Genomic DNA, 25,497 nt, shown 5'->3' with positions numbered 1-25,497 from the left:
CCCTAGAGACATCGGTGCAGCACCAAGTGCAGCCTCTGGCCCTCTCCCCGCATTGACCCGGGCAGAGGGAGAGAGCCGCACAGTAGCATTGCCTCACCCAGGGGTCCCCCTGTATCCTTGTTGGTGCACTCTCCCTTCATGGGGGGTTGATAGGACTTTCATTCATTTTCTTGGAGATCTTGTGTTAAAATTCCTGGCAAAGCCACCCAGACTCTACCTAGGGCCCGGCGCCTAATGTAGCTTGCACAAGGACATTGTGAAGGGTGCACAGCTGGACACGGTTGCTCCCCAAGCACGACTGAAAAAGGCAGGTGGGGGAGGAGGCACTCACCAAGCTCACCTGAGGCAGCCATCATTATTTAATGACCTAGAGGTCCTGCCTCCCCCTTACACAATACCACCTAAGCGGTCGGGTATTTGGCTGATCCCGAGCCCCTCGACCTGTGACCCAACATGTCCAGGAATAGAGCGAAGGATCCTTCCCAGGCCCCTAAAACTGCAAATAAGATCCAAGACGGCTCCCTGACCAAAATCTGGGCCAAGGACCCGAATCAGAGGGTGACCACCGGGAGGGTGACTGGGCGAGCGAGCAGGGAGCTGATCTTACACAGGACCAGTGAGAGAGACCACTCCCCTACTCAGCCTTAAAATGATTCCTCGGCGAGGCGGTAGATAGAATAACGGCTGCCTCTCAGAAGCAGATGGACACATTGAGGGAAGACCTAGCCAAGGGAATAAGGGAGATTAAGCGAGATATTAACAAGGTGGAAGAAAGGGTGGACACTAACGAGTGGGCCATCCAGGAGCTGACGGAAGACGCGAGGAAAACTGAGAATCTCCTGGAAACCCTGACCCAGCCCACCTAGAACGTAGAGCTACAGACCGAAGAACTAGAGAATCGCTCGAGAACAATCAACATTCGGGTCAAGGCTCTACCAGAGTCTGTCCAGTCCCAAGATCTCGTTCAAATCCTTACAACGATTTTCATGGATCTCCTAACCGCGGGCTCATGCATAGACCTACAATTCGACAGAATCCATAGAGTGGGACCGCCTCGGGTGGAGCAGGCCTCTGGACGTTTTAGTGGCCTTTCATAGTTATGAAATGAAAGAAAAAGGAAAGATACTGGAGATGGCGAGAAAGGAGGCCACATATCATACAACGGGTCTGAGATAGCTCTTTATCAAGATCTCTCGCAAACAACCCTGAATAAGAGAAGGCGGATGGGCCTGGTCCTGAAATACCTGCGAGAGAAACAAATCAAGTATAGGTGGACCCATCCATTTGGCTTAACCTTCCTCTGGCAAGGACCCCCCCTTGTTAATTAGCACAAGTTCGAGACATGTAACCAAGGCCTGGATCTGCTGGGAATCAAAGAGCATCCGCCAACACACCCTGCGGGTCATCCCCTCAGACATGACAAGCATAAACGCTGGTAGTGGTCTACAGCCAAGCCAAAGCGGTCCAGGAAAGACTCTTCACGGAAAACAGAAGGCAACCCCCAGGGAAGAAGCCAGTCAAACAGCCAAAATGAGTCGTCAGGAAACTCACCCAACACTGCTTCCCTGAAGCCATAGCAGAGCCGATACAGCGAGGCCGGGGAGGGCCCTTGCTAACTGAAGCTAAAGTTCAGAGGCAGGGGTAGAGAAGCATTCGTAAATACTTGCTGCAGAGAAGGGAGGGGGAGGGTTCTTTGAGATGGGATGGACAAATCCTGTATTGTTAAAGACCTGGGCAGTTTATAGGGCATGGCTAGGCCTGGCTCTACTACACGAGGAACAAGGGGGGCAGATCGCCAGCTGAACCCACCCAGGGGGAAATTGGAAAAGTTGAAGCGGGTGGGGGGGTGTGGGGGGCAGATTTCCAGGGAAAAGGGAAGTGGCGGTGGACCCCAGAGGTGAACAGTACAACCAAGCCGCCATCATGGAACCCCATGCTAACAGAATATCAAGCAGACCAGACTACAGCTTACATACTACACCAATGGTCAATGTCAGACAGGTTTAAGATACTGTCCCTAAATGTAAATGGCCTAAATTCAACGGTCAAAAGGAAAAAGGTGGAGTTGTACATCCGAAAAGAAAAACCGCACACAGTCACCCTACAAGAAAGTCACCCTACAGGAAACCCACATATAAAATCAAGATAGGCATAGGGTCAAGATCTGGGGCTATGCCAGGCTGTTCCAGGCCACGCAGCAAGCCAAAAAGGGAGGAGTGGTAGTAGCGGTGCGGGATGGGTTTGACTTGGAAATCAATGCATCGCAAATGGATGACCACGGAAGGCATCTGGCGGTGGTGTTGGAGGGCAGAGGAGAATGTTATACGATAGAGACAGTCTATGCGCCCAACACGGGCCAAGATGCCTTCATTCAGAAGGCCCTAACCCGACCAGGCAAATTCGCCAAGGAACGCATTCTTCTATCAGGGGACTTTAATCTCGCCAGGGATCCTTCCAAGGATAGAAGTAGAGCAATGTGGGGACCGCAGGGAGGACCTTCCTTCTGGGGACCTGAAGAAGAGAATCCAAGACTTGGCCTTGGTGGACGCCTGGAGGGAGACCCAGGGAACCGAGATAGGATACACGTTCTATTCACATGCACATAAGGCTCACTCGCGTATTGATTATATATGGTGTCCTCCTCATTACTGGGGAACACCGCCGAGATCACACTGGGACCTATTGCAATCTCGGACCATGCCCCTATTGCCTTGACGATAACCAGACCACGGGGTGCGCAAGGACTGTGGAAATGGCAATACCCGTCCCCACTTTTCAAAGACCCTATCTTAACTAAGGAAATTGAGCAGGAGCTCGAGGACTTTGCGGGGAACAATCCTGAGGGTGATACATCGCCACAAATATGGTGGGACGTTTTAAAGGCCACGATAAGAGGGAAAATTATTGCATTAAGGGCGAGAAGAGAAAGGGAATTAAGGCTGGAGGAAGAGCAACTGGGCAAAAACCTTAAAGAAGCAATGGCGCAAATGGCCGCGAAAAATATACCGGCACTAGCAAAGGTGGTCCGAACGGTAAGAGGTCAGCTGACTCTCATACAGACCTGGGAGGCAGAACGGAACCTTCTACACTTACGCCAAAAGTACTATGTCAAAGCGAACAAATCTGATCGCCTCTTAGCTAGGTTACTGAGAAAGGAGGAGGGGAACAAAACAATTTTGAGAATTAAGGAGGAGGGAGGTATAACACATACTAACAACCCAGAGATAGTAAGGGAATTTCACTGATACTATTCCACTCTTTACTCCTCAAACAACCCAGACCCGAACGCACAAAAGCTATACTTAGAAAAGCTGAACTTTCAGTCTCTGTCACAGGGAGAGCGGGAACAATTGGAAGTTGATATAACTATAGACGAAGTTAGGAAGGCAATCTCTTCCCTCTCCCTGAATAAAGCTCCTGGCCCGGAAGGCTATGTGGCCGAATTCTATAAACGCCATAAAGAATTCCTGATCCCCCACCTCACCAAACTATTTAATCACATTGGCTCCTCGGGTGTCTTACCAAGGTCTATGGGCGAGGCAAAGGTCATTCTCGTACGTAAGGAGGGCAAGGATTCCAAACAGTGTTGCTCCTATCGTCCAATACCGCTTATAAATGTGGACACTAAGATCCATACGAAGATTTTGGCGACCAGACTAGACACCATCATGCTCAAACTAATATTTCCGATCTAGCGGGCTTCATCAAAGGCTGGCAGACGGCGGATAATGTCAGGAGAGTGGCCCACCTACTCGAGAAAACAGAGCTGAAGGGGATACCCGCCCTCATCTTAGCGGTGGACGCCGAAAAGGCTTTTGATCGAGTGGAATGGGGGTTCCTCTTTGCTACTATGGCTAAGATGGGGTTCGGCCCAAAATACCTTGCTTGGGTGGGTGCTAGCTATCGATCCCAGACTCTCTGTCTGGCTATCAACATCAAATATCAACCCCGGTGAGATTGGAGAGGGGCACAAAACAGGGTTGCCCACTTTCCCCACTGCTATATGCACTTCATCTGGAGCCGTTCCTGGAGGCTATAAGAATGGCCGGGAACATAAGAGGTATTCCATTTGAGGACGCGTCCACAAAGTGGCCGCTTTTGTGGACGACATGCTTCTCACACTGACCCACCCCGAGATATCCCTGGCAGCGACATGCGAGGAACTAGATAGTTTTGTCCAAGTAGCTGGTCTGAAAGTAAATACTAATAAATCAGAGATCCTTAGTCTCAATTTGCAAGCGTCCTCTGAACACTACATCAAATGGGCATATGCCTTCAGGTGGGCAAACATGAAAATAAAGTATCTGGGGGTCCTCCTCACGAAAACCATAGGAGAACTATACCAGGCAAATTATCCACCCCTTCTTGAGAAGTTTAAATCAAAATTGACTGATTGGGGCCCTCTATGTATCTCATGGCTGGGGCGGATCAACTTCCTTAAAATGACGGTCTTACCACAACTCCTATACCTCTTTGCGGCCCTCCCGGTATAGGTCCCACGCCCCTTTTTCAAAGCCTAACAGAAAGCCACAACCCGCTTCATCTGGAACCTTAAGCGCCCCAGAGTGGCGGCAGCCCTTATGAGAACACCTGCTTCACGGGCGGCATGAGAGAGCCTGACTTCCGGGCCTATTACTTAGTAGCTCAATTAAGAGTTCTTAGGGATTGGCAGAGGGATGATCGGGATAAACCATGGAGGTCTATGGATAGGGCGGTAGTAGCGGAGCAACTGGAGGGAGTGTTGTGGAAACCGAGGTCGGATAGATCTCCCCAAATGTACATAAGTACATAAGTACATAAGTAAAATCACTTCGACTACAGGGGAGGCATGGGATAGGGCATCCTCATGGGCGCATCTTACCTCCTTGCCTACCCTCTTCACCCCCTTATTCGAAAACCCACAATTTACCCCAGGCTGCAAAACGGCAACATTTGACAATTGGTTTCTAGGGGGTTGTCGGATGGTTCGAGATATGTATACGGGGGAAAGGTTAAAGAGTTTGAACAATGCAAATTAGAATTCGGCCTGGAGGAGAGACACAGATACGGGTATATCCTGCTGAGGCATTGGCTATCCCACCCCACCATGAAGCAGGCAGACTTGCGCCCCATAAACCCATTTGAAAAATATCTAGATACACATGCAGGGGATAAGGGCCTGATAGCCGAAATAAATAAATACATCAAGGAGGGGGAAACATCGCCAATTAGAACGTATATCGAGAAATGGGAAACAGACATGGGAACTGCTATTGACGAGAAGGAGTGGCAATACTTATGGTCCCACATATCAAAATTAACTAAGTCCCTCCAGATCCGAGAGACCTGGTTAAAGCTAATGTTTCAGTGGCGCCTCACTCCGATCAAGCTGAAAAAGATGTTTCCCCACACCACCCAAGCTTGCTGGAGGGAATGTGGGGGGACGGGTACATGGGCTCACATATGGTGGGAATGCCCAAAACTGAATATGTTTTGGGGTCAAATTCAACTGGCCATTGAGCGAGTCCACAGATCTGGGGGCTCAATAGGCTTGAACCGAACTCTGCTTGACATTCCCTCGAAAGCTGGCCGCAAGCTGTATGTAATAATGATGATGTCTGAGGCAATGGTATTGGCGCGATGGTGGAGAAAGAAGGACCCCCCAAAAAAAACACGAGTGGGTTGCAAAAATCTGGTCAGTGATCGCCATGGAATGCCTTTCATACTTAATACAGGGCCAACACATGCAATTTACAACCGACTGGGCGTCCCTCCTGGCATACCTAAAGGAGGGTACGCGCAGAGCTTGGTGCCCTAAGGTGATGTCGCTTTTGGGAATTATTGATCCCCAAGAGGAATCTGAACTATGAAAAGGTGGACAAACAGAGGCAATCAAGAGTAAATGTATTCAAGGTCCTATAAACTGTATCTTAGTGGGGCCCTGTGGACGTTCATCACGGAGGGGAAAAGACAGCAGTGAAATTCTGGAATCTGGGGGTTGGAGGGGGCGGGGTCATGTTGGTTTTCTGTTGATTAACTGTTTAACTGTAAAATGTCAATAAAAGCAATTTGGAAAAATAAGTTTCTCTCCTGATGTGAAGTTGGCAGATACAGGAGCACTGCCGCCCCTACGCCACTCATTCACTGGCTGGAGAACGACAGGGAATCCAAACACTTCATGTTATGGCATGGGGCTTGAGGGGTGAAGCAACGACTGGCGAGCTGACTGGTGGCAACTTTGTATTATCTCGCTTTGTGAGGTAACGGCTGTGCTGCAGGCCACCACTTTCCACTCCTTCCGCCCTGCTCCACTCCACCCGAGCCCCACTATCCCCTTTTCTCTCCCCGCTGCTCCCTTCACTGCTCCACCATCCATAAAATACCAGCATGAATTACCCCCACACCAGTTGCTGCCATCCCTTTTCCCTGCTCCAAGACCAGAGGTCTGCAACTTGCAGCTCTCCAGATGTTTTGGACTATGCCTCCAATGGACCTGTACCATTGACATTGTTGTGTGGGTGGGGCTAATTGATACTGTAGTCCAAAAAGTCTAGAGAGCCAAAAGGTTGCAGACCATTGCCCTAGACCAGAGGTATTCAAACTGTGGGTCGCGACCCCCCAGGGGTCCGCGGGTGCATCCCTGGGAGTCCTGAGAGCTCAACATGAAATATTTTTTTTTTTTTTTTTTTTTTTAAAAAAAAAATCTTTTTACTTTTTTTTTTAGATTGGAAGAAAAGAGCAGGGGTGGCTCACATGGTCGGGCTGAAGCATGAAACTGTCTCAGGCAACAATTAAAAAGTGGCCCGCAGTTGTAAATGGATATTAATTCCTTTGGTCACAGACTGGGCTTCATTACAACAATGGCGGTACGGTAACAATGGTGACGGTAAGCTACCGGCACCGTTGCTACCGTACCGCCATAGTACGAGTTGTGCTCGCGGGCTCGTTGGATGCACCGGCACCGTTAATAACGGTGCCGGTGCATCTGACCTCCCAATTCCCACTGAGCCCTATGGGGCTCAAGTGGGAATGGGGATCTACCGGTACCGGCACCCGCGAAAGGACAATTATCAGGTCCGCCTAGCTCAGCATGACCCAGTAATTGCCCATTCGCGGGTGCCAGACCCGTATGCAACTCTGGCGGAACCCGTGCCGGTTTTACCGGCATAGCTACCGCCAGGGTTGTAATGAGGCCCCACTGTTTCAATAGTACCCAAGGGGGTGCTTTGTGTTAAAATGTAAGTAAATTGTGATATATTCAGCAACAATGGTCAAAATTACTAACTGCATAGTTAAGTAACTCATCAAACTGGCCCACATTGGCCAAGATGGTGCCCCATTTTGACTTGCCCACAGTAGCATTTTACATTTTTGGTACAGGCATTGCCCTATAGGCCAGTCCGAGCCTGGCGGATCATCCATAATGGTGAGGGGGCGCCCAGCCAGTGGCCCCTCACCCATTATGGAGGAACTAAGGAGCCAGCCCAGTGAAACAGTGAGCACTCACGCATCTGCTTTTTACATCTGATGGAGTGCTCCTGGGCTGGCTGAACTGTCAAAGGGAAACAATGGTTTCCCTTTGACAGTTCAGTTTAGTTCCCCAGCCGCATATGCTCACTGAGCCATGCAAGTGCTAGGGCGTTTTGCTTCGCTAGCATTGCATAGCTCATTGGAAATGCTGGCTGGGGCACTGCATGTCTATATGTCCGAGGGGGAGCTCCTGCGCCTCCTCGCACATACGGACAGAGCAGCGTGGAGCAGGGCGTTTCAGCACCCACACGCAGGCCAATGCAGAAGGTACGTTTATGTTCACTGTTTTTATTTAACCATGTGTATGTTATGAGGGAGTGTATGGTGATGGATGCTCGTGTGAATGATAAGAGTGATTGCTGTATGAATGTGCAGCGCCTTGCATACACACATAATCATGTTGATTGTGTTAGGCCCAGTGGGGCCTAGGGGACAGGGATGGTATCTTTTTACTGGACATCTATCATAGATGTCCAGTACAAAATGTCATGCCTGCCCCCTGGGACCCCAACACCAATTGCAAACTGTTTGGCTATTTACCCATTTTTTTGTTAAAAGTATGCTCTATGCAACATTGTAACCCATTATTTAAAAATAATTCACAGGGGGGAAACCCCCCCCCGAACCTCCCTTTATTGGTTCGGGCTCCCTCACTATGCTCTGTCGCTATGGCATTTTTGGGGGAAATAGTTATGCCCCTCTACTTAAAAAAATCACCAGCCGCCACTGGCCCTCAGACTGTGTTGGGAATGGGATGGGGGAACCCAGGGACTATGAAGGGAGCACAATGGGTGGGAAACATGGGATAGTGGTGGGAGCAGAGTGGGGAGAGCCCAGGGTGTGTGATGGGGGGGGGGGCGAGACCAGGGACTGGGTAGGAATGGGATGAGGGAGCCCAGCGACTGTGATGGGAGCAGGTGACAGCGTGCAATACATACTGTCCATTTGGCATTTCTGGGGGGTCCCGACCTGCCCAAATTTTGCTCAGGGGGGCCCCGGCCAAAAACAGTTTGAAGACCACTGCCTTAGACCCACTTCCATGTTCCACAATTCAATAAGTACAGGCACTAATTTCACTCCTCCAACCCATTTGTGTCTCCCCCAGTCCACGATCCTCATGCCACCATCCAATAAGAATCCCGACAGTCTTCTCCCCCCCCCCCTTTTTTTTTACGTGTATATTTTTCCTGCTCTGTTTGCATTTAACCCTAAGTGCCATGCCAGGTCTCCTGGCTCAGTCTCAGTCATGAAATCCCTGGCTCTCCCAGCTTTAAACGTTACCCATTTTACATGTCTACAAAGCAGGCGAATACAAAAATGCCAGACACTAGGTACATGTATGGCTGTCAACATAAGTGCATATTTCCCAACCCCTTTGCTAAAAGACATGGAACGCCTCGAATCAGCCATTCCCGCTTCTCGCACCGCCCACACTCCCCTGATTGAAGCCTGCATCCAATCATGTCACCCATATTAGAAATCAGGCTCTCCCAAGGAAGCCTGGTCTTGCCTCCCGTCTGTAGCTAAAATCGGGTAGGAGACTACTTTAATGTCCTATAATTGCTTCTTTCGAATTTTGCTGCCGATTCTTGTGAAACTTACTTGGAGTTGTTTGATAACTTACTGGAAGCTGGTCATCGCACCCAAATGGCTCACTGAATCTGTTGATATATGATACTTTACTCTCTAGAAAAAGTCTTATGCCCAGAAGTTTCCTTGTTCAGATTAAGCTCATGGCTGACAGATGGTTTGCTATTGCCCCTGGTAATGCACTATGAAACTACCGTACTATAGGTCAACCATGAAAGCGCTACTCTACTTGCAGAGCGAGGAGAAACTAACTTTAAACCTAGCCACTAAATCTAGCGCGGCCTTGTTCTACAAATATATAAGTGAACAAGAGGGTACTGGGAGAAACCTGAGGGTATTCTCCGTCTACTCCCTTTGGATCCTCTATGCGGGTGGCCAGGGAAAGGCCATCGCTTTTGGATCCTACCCCTGTGGGTGGACAAGAGAGGGAGGATCACATGGATAGAGGGTTCTCGGGGATTGGGATGCCCACGGGTAAGACACAGTATTCCATATCTTCCTTTCCAAAAGGAACTCCTATACCAGAGAAGTTTATGGGATATTGTTCATCCAGTCCCATGATCTCTGAGAAGGGTAGGAACCAGTATTACATTAGACAAGTTAAACAAAGGAAGAAGAATGATAAAAATGAGACATGATATCCCACTTATCCGCCGGATAGCCAACCTGATCTCCCCCTGCCTGCCCCCCCACCCCCCGAGCTTTTTGGATCATTATAAATGTGTTCCACTTCTGTCCCCCTTTACAATGCATGACAATACAGAGATGAGGAAGATACAACTAGGAGCCAGGAAGATTACCTCCCATTTAAATACTGGGACGAAGAAGAGGCCTGTAGGTCAGGCATGTGGCCTTAATTGCTTTAATGGTAGGCAGGCAAGTCAAGCAAGGCAAACCCTTAATTTACACCTGCAGCCTATTAGTAAAGCTCAAGTGTATAAAAAGGGACACTGCGAGCAAGCATTAGAACGGAGGCAGAAGCCAAGCAAGAGGACCAGAGTGGAACCTGTGTGGGAAGAGAAGCCGAGAAGCCAATACGCCAACAGAGGTTCTGGGAATCCCATCGGAAGGTGTATGCGGATCGAAGGTTCCCCAGCTGGGCAGGCGAGCAGCAGGCGCTGCAGAAAGGCGAAGGCAAAGCCCCGAAGAAAGGCCTGGCGAGTGCATTGTGAAGCGTCTGGCTATTTGGCTGTCCCCTGGAAACCAAAAGCAGAAAGGAGGTGCCACGACGGAGTAAGCGCCTGGGACAATCACAATACCCGGGGCGCTCAAAGAAGAAATACAATACCGGTCAAATGACTGAAACGAAGCACGTTACTTATGCCGAATCCTGAGCCGAATGAAATTAATGCTAGTAACACCATATATGGAACATAGTGAAATACGTTACTTATATTGAATGGCAAACTAAACGAAACGAATGAAAGTAACTTCACGCATTGAATGAGCTTGTAACGTAATATATGGAACAAATCAAAATACGTTACTTATATTGAATACTGAACTAAATGAAACTAATGAAAGTAACTTCACCCATTGAACGAAACGGACAATGTTACTTATATGAAACAAACAACATTTAATCAAAGAACCGAAATAAACAAGTGAAAGTAACATAGCATACTAAATTAGCTGAACCAATTTTCTTCAATTAAATGCCACAATGAATGAAGTAGTGAAAGAAACTTAAGTTGAATATCAGAATGAATGAATGGAGCAAAAGCCACCTTTTTAAGGAGCAAAGACATGTTGAACTACATTAAAGCAAATTTGATAATCAGACAAACCATTTCTTTGAGTACAATAAAATAAGCTGAACACCACTGATGAACAATGAATTTAAAATTTAACAAGGAAACCAAAGTGAAGGCTTTAAGAAACCAAGGTGACAAAGTTGTGAAGCTGATCTTTAAGAAACTGTTTGGTGAATCACATATTGAACTCTGAAAGAAGCCTGAAAGCTCCTGGTTGCATGACCTGTAATGGGTGGACCGTGTGGTCTAAAACTGCGCCAAGACCAGGGAACTTCTCTATGTTAAAGGAATGGTTTGGTCAAAATTTGTTATTGTCCCTATGGGTGAACCATGTGTTTTTAAGCCTAAGTCGCACGATTTTAGAAAAATTTCCTATGGACCTTACCTGAGTTTTCGTCCATTAAACGCACGCGAAAACAGGCATCAGGGCGCTGCCATTTTGTGATAATCCTATCACTTGCCCCATCGCCCTGGCGGACCTGCTTTTGCGGCACTAAATCATATCCCCCGCCCCTGAGCCTTTCATCAGCAGACACGTACCACCCATTTCACTACGCCAAAGCACGTCTCGTGTCAACATTCATTGCGCTTCAGCTAATGACGTGTCACCATGGAAATGGCAGGACGCCTCTTTCCTCAATAAGTATAAACAGACCGTTTCACAACACACAGCAGTAGATTTTCGATTCCATTCCTCTCTCTGTGTTACTTTGAGTATTCTGTGACTCGTTTCTGTGCTCTGGTCAGCTACCTTTGTTGCTTGTAGCCCGTGTGAACAGATACCAGTACCACCTCTATAAATTATTTTAGTTTGTTTAACACAGAATGGCTACAATAATGCCCTACATGTACGAGCCCGAGTATACCGAGGAGGAACTACTGGAAAGGGAAACACGCGAAAACGATGGGTCTTCGGACGGCAGTTGGGAGGACGATTCAACAGCTGAAGAGTCTGTACCTAGTCGCATGGACGGTGTTTCCACCTGGTGCACATGCAATCGGTGCGAGCTAATGACAACAGAGGACGAGAACTGCTGCTGCTGTGAAAACTCGGGATGCGTGGCCTACATTTCGGAAGGCGAGCCACGACCGCAATGCATCACCGAGCTGCCAGACTTCAAGGCAGCCTGCCTCACACGGTCTGTGTTGAGGAGAATGATGGTGCTTATGCACGAACTACACGCAACTGTTCGTCCTCGTAATCCGAGTAACGAGTAAGTATACTCTGCTTGTCATGCCACTCCCATTTCATGGTCTTCTACTATATCCAAAATTACATATACATATCATTGTAAAGCATGAAAGTCGTTCAATAGTGTGCAGTGTCTAGATAGCATTTGTCCGAGCAGAATGCCATTAATAACAAGAATTGTCATTGACAACAAACGTTTATTAAACTTATCTTGGTCATTTAAAAACAGTTTGTTTCATTCCTTTTCAAAGGTGGTACAGGCTGGTGGCCTATCGTTCCTTTACATGGTGGCATCACGGGAGGCTTGGACACCGCGTTCAAAGAGTAATACCCGCCTGTGCCGTTCGTGCCATAAGAGAAACTTTCCCAAGTGACAGCGATCAGTACGGGGGATTTTCTCTCGCTGTGCTGCAACCTGACCTGTACAATGTGTAAAGTCTTGTATTTTTGTGTCATCAAAATAAGATACAAAATAAAACACCACATATATTTTAACAATGGTTGTTTCGATTTTTTAAATGAATTAAGTGTGTCTCCATTCAAGGATCGACGTCAGACATCTGTGCTCCGAATGGGTGAAGGTCAGGTCGCTGTGAAGCAGGGTGGTCACTATCTAAGCTAACATAATATATTCTCAATAATGCATGCACTAAATAACACTAAATAACACTTGTTCAAAGTCTTTCAGTCGGTTATGTCTCTATAAAAGTCACACATATATCTATACTATCAATTAACATTGGATTATACAGGCCTTAGGTTAAAGGTCTTGATCACTATAATACACTGTTTGAAGTGTGGGTCTGTGCTCACAAGAATCTCCGGTACGTGACATTTGTTATTGATAGGCAATGATATACTGCAGTAGGGGTCTAATGTTAGTTGGGGATCTGCTAGGTGGGCATCATGGCGTGGTCAGTGGTCTGGCACATGAAGAGAATACCTTGCAGGGACACAGGGTCAGAATGGCAGTAAGTTTCCACTGGCGAGGGTGCATGGGCAAGGACACGTTTGTGGAGATGAACAAGCTATGTGTTTAGTTCAGGCTGGTTCACATGCAGGACAGTGATCTCAGAGGAAGAGCGATGTGTTACATTTATTAGCTGTTGCAAATACCTCTGGAGTTTTCCAGTCAGAGTGGGAACGAGGGTGGGGGCCATGTGCTCTGCGCAGTGAGGCCTGGTCACCAAGATGGAGTGGAAAGGGGGTACCAAAAGTGTCCTGCTCAGTGGACCCATCTACGCGAATGTCAACCAAAGTTAACATCACATAAGGGCAAGGGGCGAACCCACTACTGGAGGCACTTGGTCCGAGTTTCTACTGAGAAGTAAAGGATGAGAGGGGCCTGATGGCCCCTCGCTCCCACACACTTGCCTGCACGCCCACCGGCCCATCCATCCCACCCCCCTCTATCAAATGCGGTTTGCACCCGGGGAGGAGCGCTGGCATGGGGGGCTGTCACGGGCGCAAACGGCCAAGGTGCCAAACAGCATGCACACTTCAAAAGCTATCCCAACGCCCAGGGGCCATCGCTCACATGGCCTCCTCAGACCCCGTGTCTCCAGGCAGGCAGCCCCCCCTGCAAACCACATAATACCATGACATACACACGTCATTCATTCACAAACACACCCCTGTTTCTAATACTTTATAAACCACTTGATATGTCTCATGAGAACATCTTCGTGCTTTGCAAGTCAACTCCTGAACCTTCCACCTGAGAAGCACTGAGCTCTATGCTAATCTGCTCGTCATCGTGCTATCTGTGACCGCTTCGAGCAAACTCGTCAGTGTGCTACCTGTGGCCATCTACCTGTTCTCCTGCAACATACTACTCGTCCTGCTGAATCCAACTGTTTGTTGGTCAAGGTAAGGCCATGTATCCTAGTCATATTTCGGTCATTTTTACATTTCTATCTATTTGCGATTACAGTACCCAATAGTGCTATGGTCATTGGTCTCATTGCTATTGACTTGAGTTTCAATTGTTATGCTATCAATAGATCTATTTATTTTCATGCGTGTCAATTGTCATCGAATTGCATCCTTCGGGGGTCCAGTCTATAATGCAAGCATGTTTCCTTCTCGTGCAAGACAGAACATCCAAGGGACGAGTCACATGTTCAGAGTTTAGTCACATCATTTAAAAAATATGTCTGTAACTTATGCAAATACTAAGCCGCACATGATGAACTGTCATAGTTCCGGCGACCAAAACAAACCTTGCATTGAACATGGTATGGTTCATTTACTTTTTTATGACTTTTTTTTCATCAAGGTTTTATAATAATCTTGATATTTACTTTTCAGAATTTTCAACAATGCCTGCCTGTTCGATTAGCCCTTCGAAGACCCATGCTAAATCTGAAGGCACTACAAAGCATGTATTCCCTAAAACGGTTGATCGAATAAGAGAATGGGTCAGACATTGCGGATACCCAACGGAAGAGTTTGAAAGTAGAGTCCAGCAAGTCTTTCAGGACAAGAGGGGTGATCGATACCACATCTGCAGCCGGCACTTTTCCTCGAACATGTACGCCACATCTTGGGTAACAAAGAAGAATAAACGACGAACGACAGGAAAATTGCTCGCAAACCCTAGTCCAACTCTATTCGTCCACATTCTGCCACTGGTGAGTCAAGTGTCCGGATTTAGCTTTAGGCCTTGCATTAGTGTGTAGGTAGCCAAATGGATTAATTGATATTTTAGGTTTTGTGTCCCTTGTAATACTTTCGATATTGATATGAGTGTATAGCTTTTTGAATAATGACATTTATCAATAAATTATTTTTCGATTTTATAACCCCCAAAGGAAATCTATTTATGGGCACATGGAACTGTGCTATATTGCGCATTTTCAATAGCATTATTCTCAAGTATTCTGTCGGTTTACATGGCAATTTTTTAATATTTGCATTTCGTTATCAAACAATAATTTACCTTTACAACTGCTTGACTATCCACTGAATCTGAAGCAAGAACATTCTACATCCGTGACGTGCCTGCAGTTATCAACCACTTCTAGCGCGTATCAGGTAATCATACTTGGCTATTCCGCTATTCTGCTACAGACTTGTTTTATGCATGTTAAGTAATAGTTTTTATGTATCGTGTGATTATTTTACCAATTGTTTGGGTAATGCTTTCCAATTGATATACACCTTAGTTGTCGTCCCCTGGTGTTTGTTTTCAGTTATAATTAGTGTTATCCATAGTAATGCAAGTACTGTCTTTCAGGGAGATGCTGAAGCGTCCACCACATTGACAACAGCCCTAGATGTTCTTCAGCAGCACGAGGTATGGATACTGACAGCTTCATCGACCGTTATCATCAGGACTGGAACATTTGTCGTTTGATTGTTCTACACCATGTTTCATTCGTGGTTAGCCATTGATATGTACCTGTGTGGTTCACCCCAAGTGTGTGTTGTGTTTTCAATATTGTAATCCTTACTAATGCAAATACTATTTTTCAGGCATTTGTTGAAGCGTCAACCCACGCACTTGATGCGGAGCCTGACATTCAAGTAATTCCAGGGGGAAGTGGAAGCGGGACCATGCGGATACGAATCGGCGCAACAGCTTTCGGAAGTGCGCACCACATTTACAACATCCATAGATATTCTTCAGCAGCACGAGGTATGGATACTGACAGCTCCATCGAGCGTGATCATATAACGTGATTCCATTTGCTATACTTTCTTCCTTATTAACGCAAGTACTGTGTTTCAGGGAGACGATGGAACTTCCACTACAATCACAAGATCCCATTTACATGATGCAGATGTAAAGAAATCGGAGAAATAAGTCGATTAAATCTTATCACATTTAAATATTCCTTGATTCTTTTAGACAATGCATCATTTGTGGTTCTCTCTTTATATGTACCTGTGCCGTCGACCCCAAGTGTGTGTTACGTTTACAATACTGAAAACCATACTAAAGCAAGTACTGTGTTTCAGGGAGTTGCTGAAGCCTCCTCTCCAATACAATCATTCATGGCAGTCCATACAGAGCCAGAGGTATGGATAGTGACAGTTCCATGGAACAAGGTCATCAGAGCTCGAATACTTGTCGTTTGATTGTTCTACACAATGTTTAATTCGCGTTGAGCTATTGAAATGTACCTGTGTGTTCGTCCTCACGTGTGTTTTATGTTATCAATATTGTGATACATAGTAATGAAAGTACTATGTTTCAGGGAGTCGATGGAGCCTCATTCCGTGCTGTCTATGCGGATACAGAAAATATAGTCGTTGCAGCGCAAGAGGAAGGGAAGAGATGCGAAAACGAATCGGAACAACAGCGTGCAGATGTTGAAGATCGAGTCAAGAAAGTCGCAAAGAAAAGAAACAAAAATAAGGTTAGTTACAAACAGTTCATAACTTTAGAATTTCTTTGTGCTGGGGACTATTTTATGTTTTTTCCAGTCAATTGTACTATACTTTATCTTGTGTTTAAACTGAACATCCCTTTTCCAATCTGTCCTGTAGTCACCATGGGTCTACGAACTATACATACACAGACAGTGAAGTGAATGAGAGATGTTGCTTGCCAGACCAGACGCCGCGTGTTGAGACTAGAGATGCTCATTTCCAATGGCCAGAACATGAAATTAATGTGTCCGGAGAATCCAGTAAAGTTGTAATGGACCATTGCTACAATGCGACTGCACCACCACAAGAAGATGATATTGAATGTATTGAGGATAGCTCGGAAGTAGTTGCAGATCAATTCACACAATCTACACCCGCCAAAAAATTGCCACCAAGAAAGCTGTCGACAATGTTGTGTTCTCCCATCAATGCTGAAGTAACAGATGTCGAAATGACAGAGAATGAACCAGCAGCAGCACCCGACGACGCATTAGAACTTCTTATCAGCGATATTTCTTTCAGTTGTGGTGAAATGTCCTCAACGATGCAGTCCGAAACAAGTGTAACACCAGATGACAGTCTAATGAAAGAGGGCAAATACATACTATTCAACAGTTGTTTGATGGATATTATAAGTATGCTGAAATGTGGGCATTCCGTCAGAGGGAAAGTATGTCGGAGGCCATTGATTCATGTGACTCGTCAAAAACAAGGCAGTAACGTCACAATACATGCCGCCTGTAGATTAAATCATGCGTTCTCATGGTCTGCACAACCGATGCTTGGGAAGCTGCCAGCAGGCAATCTACTGTGTGCAGCTACATCACTTTTTTGTGGGTCCAGTTTTAGAAAGTTAGAGTCTTTCTTTCAGTTTGTGGGACTTCATTTCATTTCTAAAACGCAGTACTACAAATACCAACATGAGTATCTGTTTCCAGCCATTAATGATGCTTGGAAAATTTAACAATTGTCTCTAGCAAGTACATTCGAAGGGAAACGATTCAGGCTAGCCGGCGATGGACAGTGCGACAGCCCTGGATTTTCTGCCAAGTACTGCACCTACCACTTTCAGGACATGGATAGTAAGAAGATTGTGAGTTCGGTGGTCGTGCAGGTAACACAATGTACATCCTCAGTGGCCATGGAGAAACTAGGATTTATAAAATCAGTGGAATATCTACAATCGAGGGGAATGCACATCGACCTCATAGCCACGGACAGACACATTTCAATTGCCAAGACAATGAGAGAGCAGTTCCCACATATTAAACATCAATTTGATGTATGGCATCTTGCAAAATCAATCAATAAGAAAATCTTGGCTGCAGGGAGAAAAAAAGGTTTGGAAAGTATTTCACAGTGGTCCCAGTCTATCAGCAACCATCTTTGGTGGAGCTCCAAAACTTGTGAAGAGTCAGTGGAAATACTACTGGCGGTCACTGATGCACCACTGTACCAACGTTCACTGCTGGTCAGAAAACCTACATTTCCACCAATGTGAACATGGCCCTTTATCCCCAGTGAAGGCACGGAAGAAGAAGTGGTTGATTCCATCTTCACCGACACACAAAGCCATTGAGAAGATTGTTTTCGATAAAACTCTCAAAAGATTTGAGGGGACTGACAGAATTCTGTCACACCGGAGGTTTGGAGGTGTTCCACAATATGTGCCTAAAGTACAGGCCAAAGCGCTTGCATTTCAGCATACAGGGCATGAAACATAGGATTCTACTTGCGGTCTTGGCCCATTACGAGAATCTCTGCCGTGAACAATCTAGGACTACGGGTAATATAAGGATGCCTTGCTACACTAAGGTGTTTTCTAAAAGAAGTAAGCAATGAGTGATCAAACCAGTCTATGAGGAAATGGGAGTTCGACTTTGTAAAAAGCCTTATTGTTGCTGTACTCGAGAAGCACAGATATGGAATTTTGAACGTTTCTGTGCAGAGCACTGATGCATTGCCACCAAACATTGCCACTGTGCCATGTCCACCCAAAGCAGAGCTGGTTGTGAAGTACAAATCCCGGTTTAAATAATTGTAATATGATTGTCTTTTTGTAAATAAATGTTATTGTACAGTGTACATACAAAGTATGCTAACCCTAACCCCTCCCTTCACCATCCTGTGTGGAGAACAACCTGGGTGTCATCTTTGACTTCTCTCTCTATTCACCTCATATCGCTGACCTTGTCAATATGTGTATGTATATATTTTTGTTGCTGTAACTAAGTTTCGCAAACTCATGTAAATGCTGCGTACTGTTAACCGAGGGGAGGCTTGCGTATTGCAAATAATAAAACAAACAAACAATAAATCTCGCTTTCAACTCAACTCCTCGGGTACATTATACTTTCCCTGACCTTCCCCCAAAAAGTCAATGTCTCCATAGTTATGGTTCTCTAGGGCTGCAAAGCTCGCAGACAACGAGGACAAAATTGGGGGCCTCAGAACGCACCAAGCGAGCCGTTGCAGATGGGAGAGAAGCAGGTTCGCATTTGCACATTGAGGCCTAGTACATAGATGGATTTGAAAATTCAAGTTCTCAAAGATGGCTTTACACGGGATGTTTCAAAGTAAGAATGTATGCTCATTTAGAGTGAAGGTCAGCGGCTTTCATTTTCAGCTGGCAGCCTGAAGAGGCCCACAACTCGCACTGGCACTATAAGGTTCTATTGTGTTTTGACCTTGAGAGACAGGGACTATGCCGAAAGGACTTCATTTGAAGGAGGGGTGCAATAACGTAAGAGACGATAAGGCAGAAAATTCTGAAACTAGACCGAGATTCATGTTAGTTCAGCATACGAAAAATCGTTGTCAAGAGCACAGTGGGATTTACGGACTGCATTACACAGACACACAATGGAAATTACAAATATAATGTAAGTAACTCTTTAGACGCTTTTATACCGGAATGAAGAATTAATGAATGGATGAATGACTGAATGAAGAGCAAGTAAAACGTTTGTGGGATTGTCTTTGTACCGGGCACATGGGCATGCAGGTCCACATTCCACACGCATGTAGACAAACAGTTGTTTCTCATTGTGTGTTAACCTCGATTTATTTTGTTAGTTTTCGCATTGATTTTAGAGCCTAACATACTCCATTGCACTATCCTTGAAAGCAAATAGTTTCAGATCGGCCATAATAAATAAAATGAATAATATTAATAAAGATCGGCTGGCGAGACTAATTATAAGTTTTATGTTTTCAAAACAGGTATATCCTACCCTACTGCTACTGCCACCAGTTTCAGACCCCAGCAGATGGTTTTTTCAACCGCCAGATGCAGCTTATCGTAAACAACTGCACAACTTTGACGATCGCCAAGGGCCCATATGCCCTTACGCGGTACTAGCGGCTAGAAGCAACATATCAACCTTTACGCTAGCCTAGTGCCTAGTTGATGGAACAGCCTTGCGGTTCACCGTGCGACCAAAGTGCTTCTTTTAACGAAAACCAACACCCTGTGTACCATAAAGGAACAGCGCGTGACTCACGATAAAACGGAACAGCATTTGCGGCTAGAGAGAAAAGAAGAAAAAAAAAAAAAAAATCACATTCCGATTTAATATGCCAATTGCTGAATATTCTATAACCATTTAATGTTAAATAAATGTACTTTACCAAATGTACCGTGTTGCTTTTTGATTTGAAAGTACAGTTTCATATTCCGAATTGTGGCGCGCTGTGTTGTGAGTTGATCTGTGTTGGTTTCCGGGTTCTGTGTGAAGTCGCGTAGAAGACGACTGGGCGCGTTTGCCTACGCAGCACCGTAACGTCACGGAGAGAGGCGGGGAATATGAATGTTTTGATAATGTCAGTGGCGGGGGATATGATTTAGTGCCGCAAAAGCAGGTCAGCCAGGGCGATGCGGCAAGTGATAGGATTATTACAAAATGGCAGCGCCTTGGTGCCTGTTTTCGCGTGCGTTTAATGGACGAAAACTCGGGTACGGTCCATAGGAAATTTTTCTAAAATCGTGCGACTTAGGCTTAAAAACACATGGCCGACCCGTAGGGACAGTAAAAAATTTTTACCGAACCATTCCTTTAACAAGAAAGCTTCCTGTGGTGAAATTACGAAAGCCAATGGTGATAACCATCAGACTTGGGGAAGGGACCCTGAGTTATACAAAGTACATCTAAAAGGCAAAAAGCCTCAAGGATGCTTTCTTTTCATATGAACAATGATCTTGGGGAAGGGAACCCTAGGTTTTGGTGTCCTGGAACGGAGTTACTTTGGAACTCTGTTGAACTTGGGGAAGGGCAACTGAAACTTTATAAACTATATTTCATTTGATTCTAACAGGAAGCGACATTGAACTTTGTGGGGAACTTATTGACATTTGGGAGAGAAAGCTGACGAATAAGCCGGAGATTGAAGTAGCTCATAACTTTATGTTTGGAACACTATTTTGAGTTATAGTTGATGTCCGACACATTTGCTGTTAGTTGTGAGGGCAAGTATAGGATTTGGACACAGACAGATTTTTATATTGAACTTACTGACATTGAAGTCCCCGAGTTTCTTTCTGTAGGGAAATCCCACTTTAGCATAGGGCAAGTTATATCTTAATCCATTCTGACATTTTCTTTAGTAAAAGATTGTTCAACTTTGAATCTGTTGTCTGCGTCTTCTTCCATGATGCCAACCTCACAGTAACCCTGGCTACATTACAAATGTATTGGGTAATATCTTAGTTTGGGAGAACATGAAACTAAAATGTTATTCTGCAAGAACGCTGGTGCATGGTTAAATATCCCAAGAGCTGGAAAAGGGTGTCGCCTTTGTGAGGACTGTCTGGAGTCTGTTCAACATCCGTTGACTGTCTGTCCCTCAAATGATTAATTTAGGACTCCAACCTTTCACATCTGCAGGCATGGAGGTGAACCATTCGTCCGAGAACCTCTGGAATATCTTTATGGTGGGCAACCACAAAGATTGTATTTTGTAGTTAACTACATTTTGGAAAATGATTGTTAACATGTTTGCCAGCGTTGAATGACTTGGATGGCAGCCGTCTGTGCATTCTCTGGAATATAGGAATTGGTGGCAACCATGAAGCATGTATCCTGCACTTAATAACTTATTATTTTTGCCAGTATTCAATTTGCCAGTATTCAATTATTTGGATGGGAGTTGTCTGCGTTATTTTTCTCTGTTGAAGGCTTAGTTGAATGTATTATTGTAAAACTTGCATTTAGGTATTTGATGTTGTGTTCGGTTTGTTTTAAAATGTATGCAGTATTTAAAAAGTTGACTTTGTTAACTATATAATACGATATATAAATAAAAGAAATGTTGCTGCTGTTTTGGGCTACCACTTTGCTTTTTCCCCACAGGTTTATTGTTGGGTACAGTTCATTTGAATTTCGCTGCTGTTTTATGCCACTACTTTGCATTTTTCCCACTGGGATTTTTTGGGTTCATCTGGTTTTAAATTTTGCTGCTGTTCGGTGCCACCACTTTGCATTCTCCCCACAGGGTTATTGTTGGGTTCAGCTCATTTAAACGTTGCTGCTGTTTTGTGCCACTACTTAGCATTTTTCCCACAGGGAAATTGTTGGGGCTTGGCTTCATTTTAAATTACGCTGCTGTTTAGTAACACCAATTGACACTTTTCCACAAGGGTTTTTCTATCGGTTTGCATTACTGGATTCCTGCTGTTGTTCCATTCTACCACTCTTGTTTCCGCAGGGTTTTATGCGTTATACTGGAATCCCATATTCTTGCTCTATTCCACCTCACTGCACTTCATTGACACAGCACCTCCTATAAGCATTTCAATTGCACCCCCAATCCCACTACTGTGGAACCCACTAGTACAGACTGTGATTGCTGCACAGTTCCTGCACTAGCACACCTGCGTCCCATAGGGTCAAGCATGCAGCTCCCCCGTTATGCCTAGCAGCTCCAAAGTTAGAGGCGCACTGTGACAAACTAGAAACTCCTCCGCGCCCACATGCAGATCTCACCCATGCATGCCACCTCACCCTCCTTCTTCCAGCCCCCTGAAGAGGACACAACCCACCCGGCCATCTCCCCTCCCCTGCATCACTCTCTCATACCTCCCAGATGTCTCACCCAGGCCACCTTCGAAAACCCCATCCCTCAGCCAGACCTCTCTACCACCATCGCCCCACGCATTCAATCCTCTCATCCACGCCACCATGACCCACGCTTTGCATCCCTAAACTGTGTCCGCAATTCTAGCCACCACCACCCGCTCAGCCGCCAGACACACACACACACCCACCCCCCCTCGAGGTGAAATCTCTCTTCAATCCGATAAATAACTCACCATGCAAGGACACCAGACCCCATCCACCTTGCTCCTCTAGAGGTCAGACCCCAGACTCCTTCGCCGACTCTAGAAGACCGTCATCAGCCCTCTCCTCCATGACTGATTTCTCCATTCACAGTCCTGCATTTCCTCTCGCCGCCCCCCCACTCCCATCTCACAGCAGTATCCACTCCCCCCCCCCCCCCCAACACCTCAGATTAGGGTCTCCATTTCCCACCACCCACACACACGCCCACCACCATTAACCACTACACTCTCCATTACCCGGAGGACTCCGACCTCGTGAGCACTCTTCATCCACACACCAACAACACACTCAGCCACCGTTGCCACTCCCCCGAACGGGGCCCTTAGCCCCCCCCCCACCCCTTTAGAATCATTTCACTAACAAACCTCCATCACAGTATCACCCAGAGGACCTCACCTGGCGGAACCCCCATCCCACACTAGGAAGCTAACACATCACCATCCTTCTTCCACCCTTAAGTCTATACCTTCCATTCACCTTCCACCCCGGGGTAAACAATCATCCCGAAACAGGAAGGCAATGAATCTCCTGAGAAGACAACAGGGTGGTTCCAAGCCTGCACGGAAAGGGATCCAGTCAAAACCTATGATGCAAGCTAAATAACCTCACTGGTACGTATAGCACTCCACCACAAAGGTACATGGCTGTATCCCTCTCTGGGCGCTGGGCAATGCGTCAATACGATGCCTTAATATTCATTCAAGAAGGTACTAGTGTAAAGACACATTTAATACATTTCAATGGAGAAACCACATACATCTGCAATAATCACTACTCAACTGCACAACCCACATCACCTCTGCCAATAGAATGCAGCTGTGGTCCCACAAAACAATTTTGTCCAGCTGGGCGCATAACCAGTCACCTGACTCACCTACTCTCCTGACAATCTATCACAGCACCCAGCCAATATCCAGATCTGCATGGGTCGCCATGAGGGACTTAACCACCCCTATCTTCGTGCCGGCTAAAAATGCACACACCCATTCTGGAACCCTCCTCCACATCTCACACCGGGGTCCTCGGTCCCCCCAACCCACAGCTCTTTGAGGCCACACCAATGGCAGTCGGTGCTACAAAAGCCTTATAACATAACAAATGCACGGATTACAAGAGATGTCTGTTATTTCAACACACTTGAAAGTGATTTAATTTGTAACTTGTGTTCGAGAGCATGGCTCATTAAACGTTATCATTTATTTCATATAATACATTTCAGTGACATCTGAGATTATTTCTCTGCTAGTGTCGGTCTGGGTAACAGAAAAAGAGCCGACAATCTTGTGAAGTATACGGTGGTTTCCCGGCAGTCAGTATTTCTAGTCCTCAGCTTCTAGCTCGTCACTTTTCAAACTTGAAATAAGGGTTCTCATACATTAAAGACTAGGAACAAGACTACCGTACTACATAAATACTTTGGTGGGACATAACAAGCAAATGCGCAAATTACACTTGCCCAGTAGGTGGCGCTGGAACGATGCCGGGTCCAGGTGTTGACACGGAGGGTGAGAGGAGTCCAGGGACACCGAGACTCCACCGAATTTATCTAGCTGCCCCTGCAGCGGGGCAGTGGACCGGGTACAAAGCTGCGTACACCCCCGCGAGACCAAGAGAGCGGTGCCCAACCAGCAACGGCGTAACACGGTCTGAGCCAGCATGGTGTTTTGCCGGTCTCTTTTACCGGAGCACTACAGAGTCGCGGCGTGGTTGTGTAATATGTGGTATCCCTAGACAGAGGTTAGGAATTGCTTGCTGACTTGAGCAAGGGTCGACCGTAGTGTTGGTAATACAAGCATATCCCTGAAATGCGACTCGGGCACTCCAGTACTCTCTCTAACAGAAGCGCAATGGTCGCCCGTAGTGTTGGTAATACAAGCATATCCCTGAAACGCGACTCGGGCACTCCAGTACTCTCTCTAACAGAAGCGCACTGCAAATACGTCACACGGTCACCAATAGACGCGCACGCTTTACACAACACCACAATAGCTCCCGTAATAACTGCAATAGAGGCACATCAAACTGACGCAACGCTCGATAACATACAATCGTAGGTAAAAGGAGACCACGTAAAAAGCTACTTTTTTCGGATAGTAGGACTGAAATCCACTGAACAACGGCTCCGTAATAGTGTTACTAAAAGCAGGCATAATGTTATTACACGGGAGTTACTCAAATGCGACGGGAAGCTGCTTTTGTACTTTAGTTAAGTTAAGTGAGAATTTAGACCAGTCTGCAACATAGGCATTTGACTGCATATCTTCCTAGCTGGCGTTGGTAGAACTATGTAGCTGCCTTTCAACAATATCCTGTTTTATAGAAGTTACAAGCAATATACAGAAATAATTAAAACACACTGACAAATATAATCCCTATAGAAATGTTCATAAACAACACAATATTCTCCCATGCGCCCCAAGTAATGGAAAAGTCCAGATTATTTGTTGGTTATGAGTGACAACATCGGATATGCAATTTATTCATGTAATTTTTTTCTGACATCAAACGTTCCCTCTCTGAAAGAAAAGGTTTTTTTCCTTTGTAAAACATCGGTGGGTGTGGCCTTCACGTGTCACACTGAAAGGAGTGCGATAAGCCCTCCCACTTGTATGTGCTTCTTTAGGGGCAATGTTTCAAAACAATTGGGTCTCTATAACATCAAACCTTAGAACGCGTCAAATAAAGGAAACGGGAGCTATGAGAATAAGAGCTGCTTTCAAGCGGTTTGATGAAGATG

General features: G+C 45.9%; 1 protein-coding gene across 1 annotated transcript in view; it reads right to left on the bottom strand.

The window, feature by feature from the left end:
- The window catches only part of NUDT6 (nudix hydrolase 6), a 520,593-nt gene extending 495,935 nt beyond the window's left edge, over positions 1–24,658 (bottom strand). Inside the window, exon 1 of the mRNA XM_069631127.1 lies at positions 24,217–24,658. Coding sequence (XP_069487228.1) covers positions 24,217–24,418 — 202 coding nt within the window. The 5' untranslated portion in view covers positions 24,419–24,658. The remainder of the gene's footprint in view (positions 1–24,216) is intronic.
- Between the last annotated feature and the right edge of the window lie 839 nt (positions 24,659–25,497).

The sequence above is a fragment of the Ambystoma mexicanum genome, chromosome 6q (genome assembly GCF_040938575.1).
Source record: "Ambystoma mexicanum isolate Mex_15411 chromosome 6q, UKY_AmexF1_1, whole genome shotgun sequence".
Lineage (NCBI taxonomy): Eukaryota > Metazoa > Chordata > Amphibia > Caudata > Ambystomatidae > Ambystoma > Ambystoma mexicanum.
The sequence above is the reverse complement of the archived record's forward strand: the minus strand, read 5'-3'. Positions and strand labels throughout refer to the sequence as shown.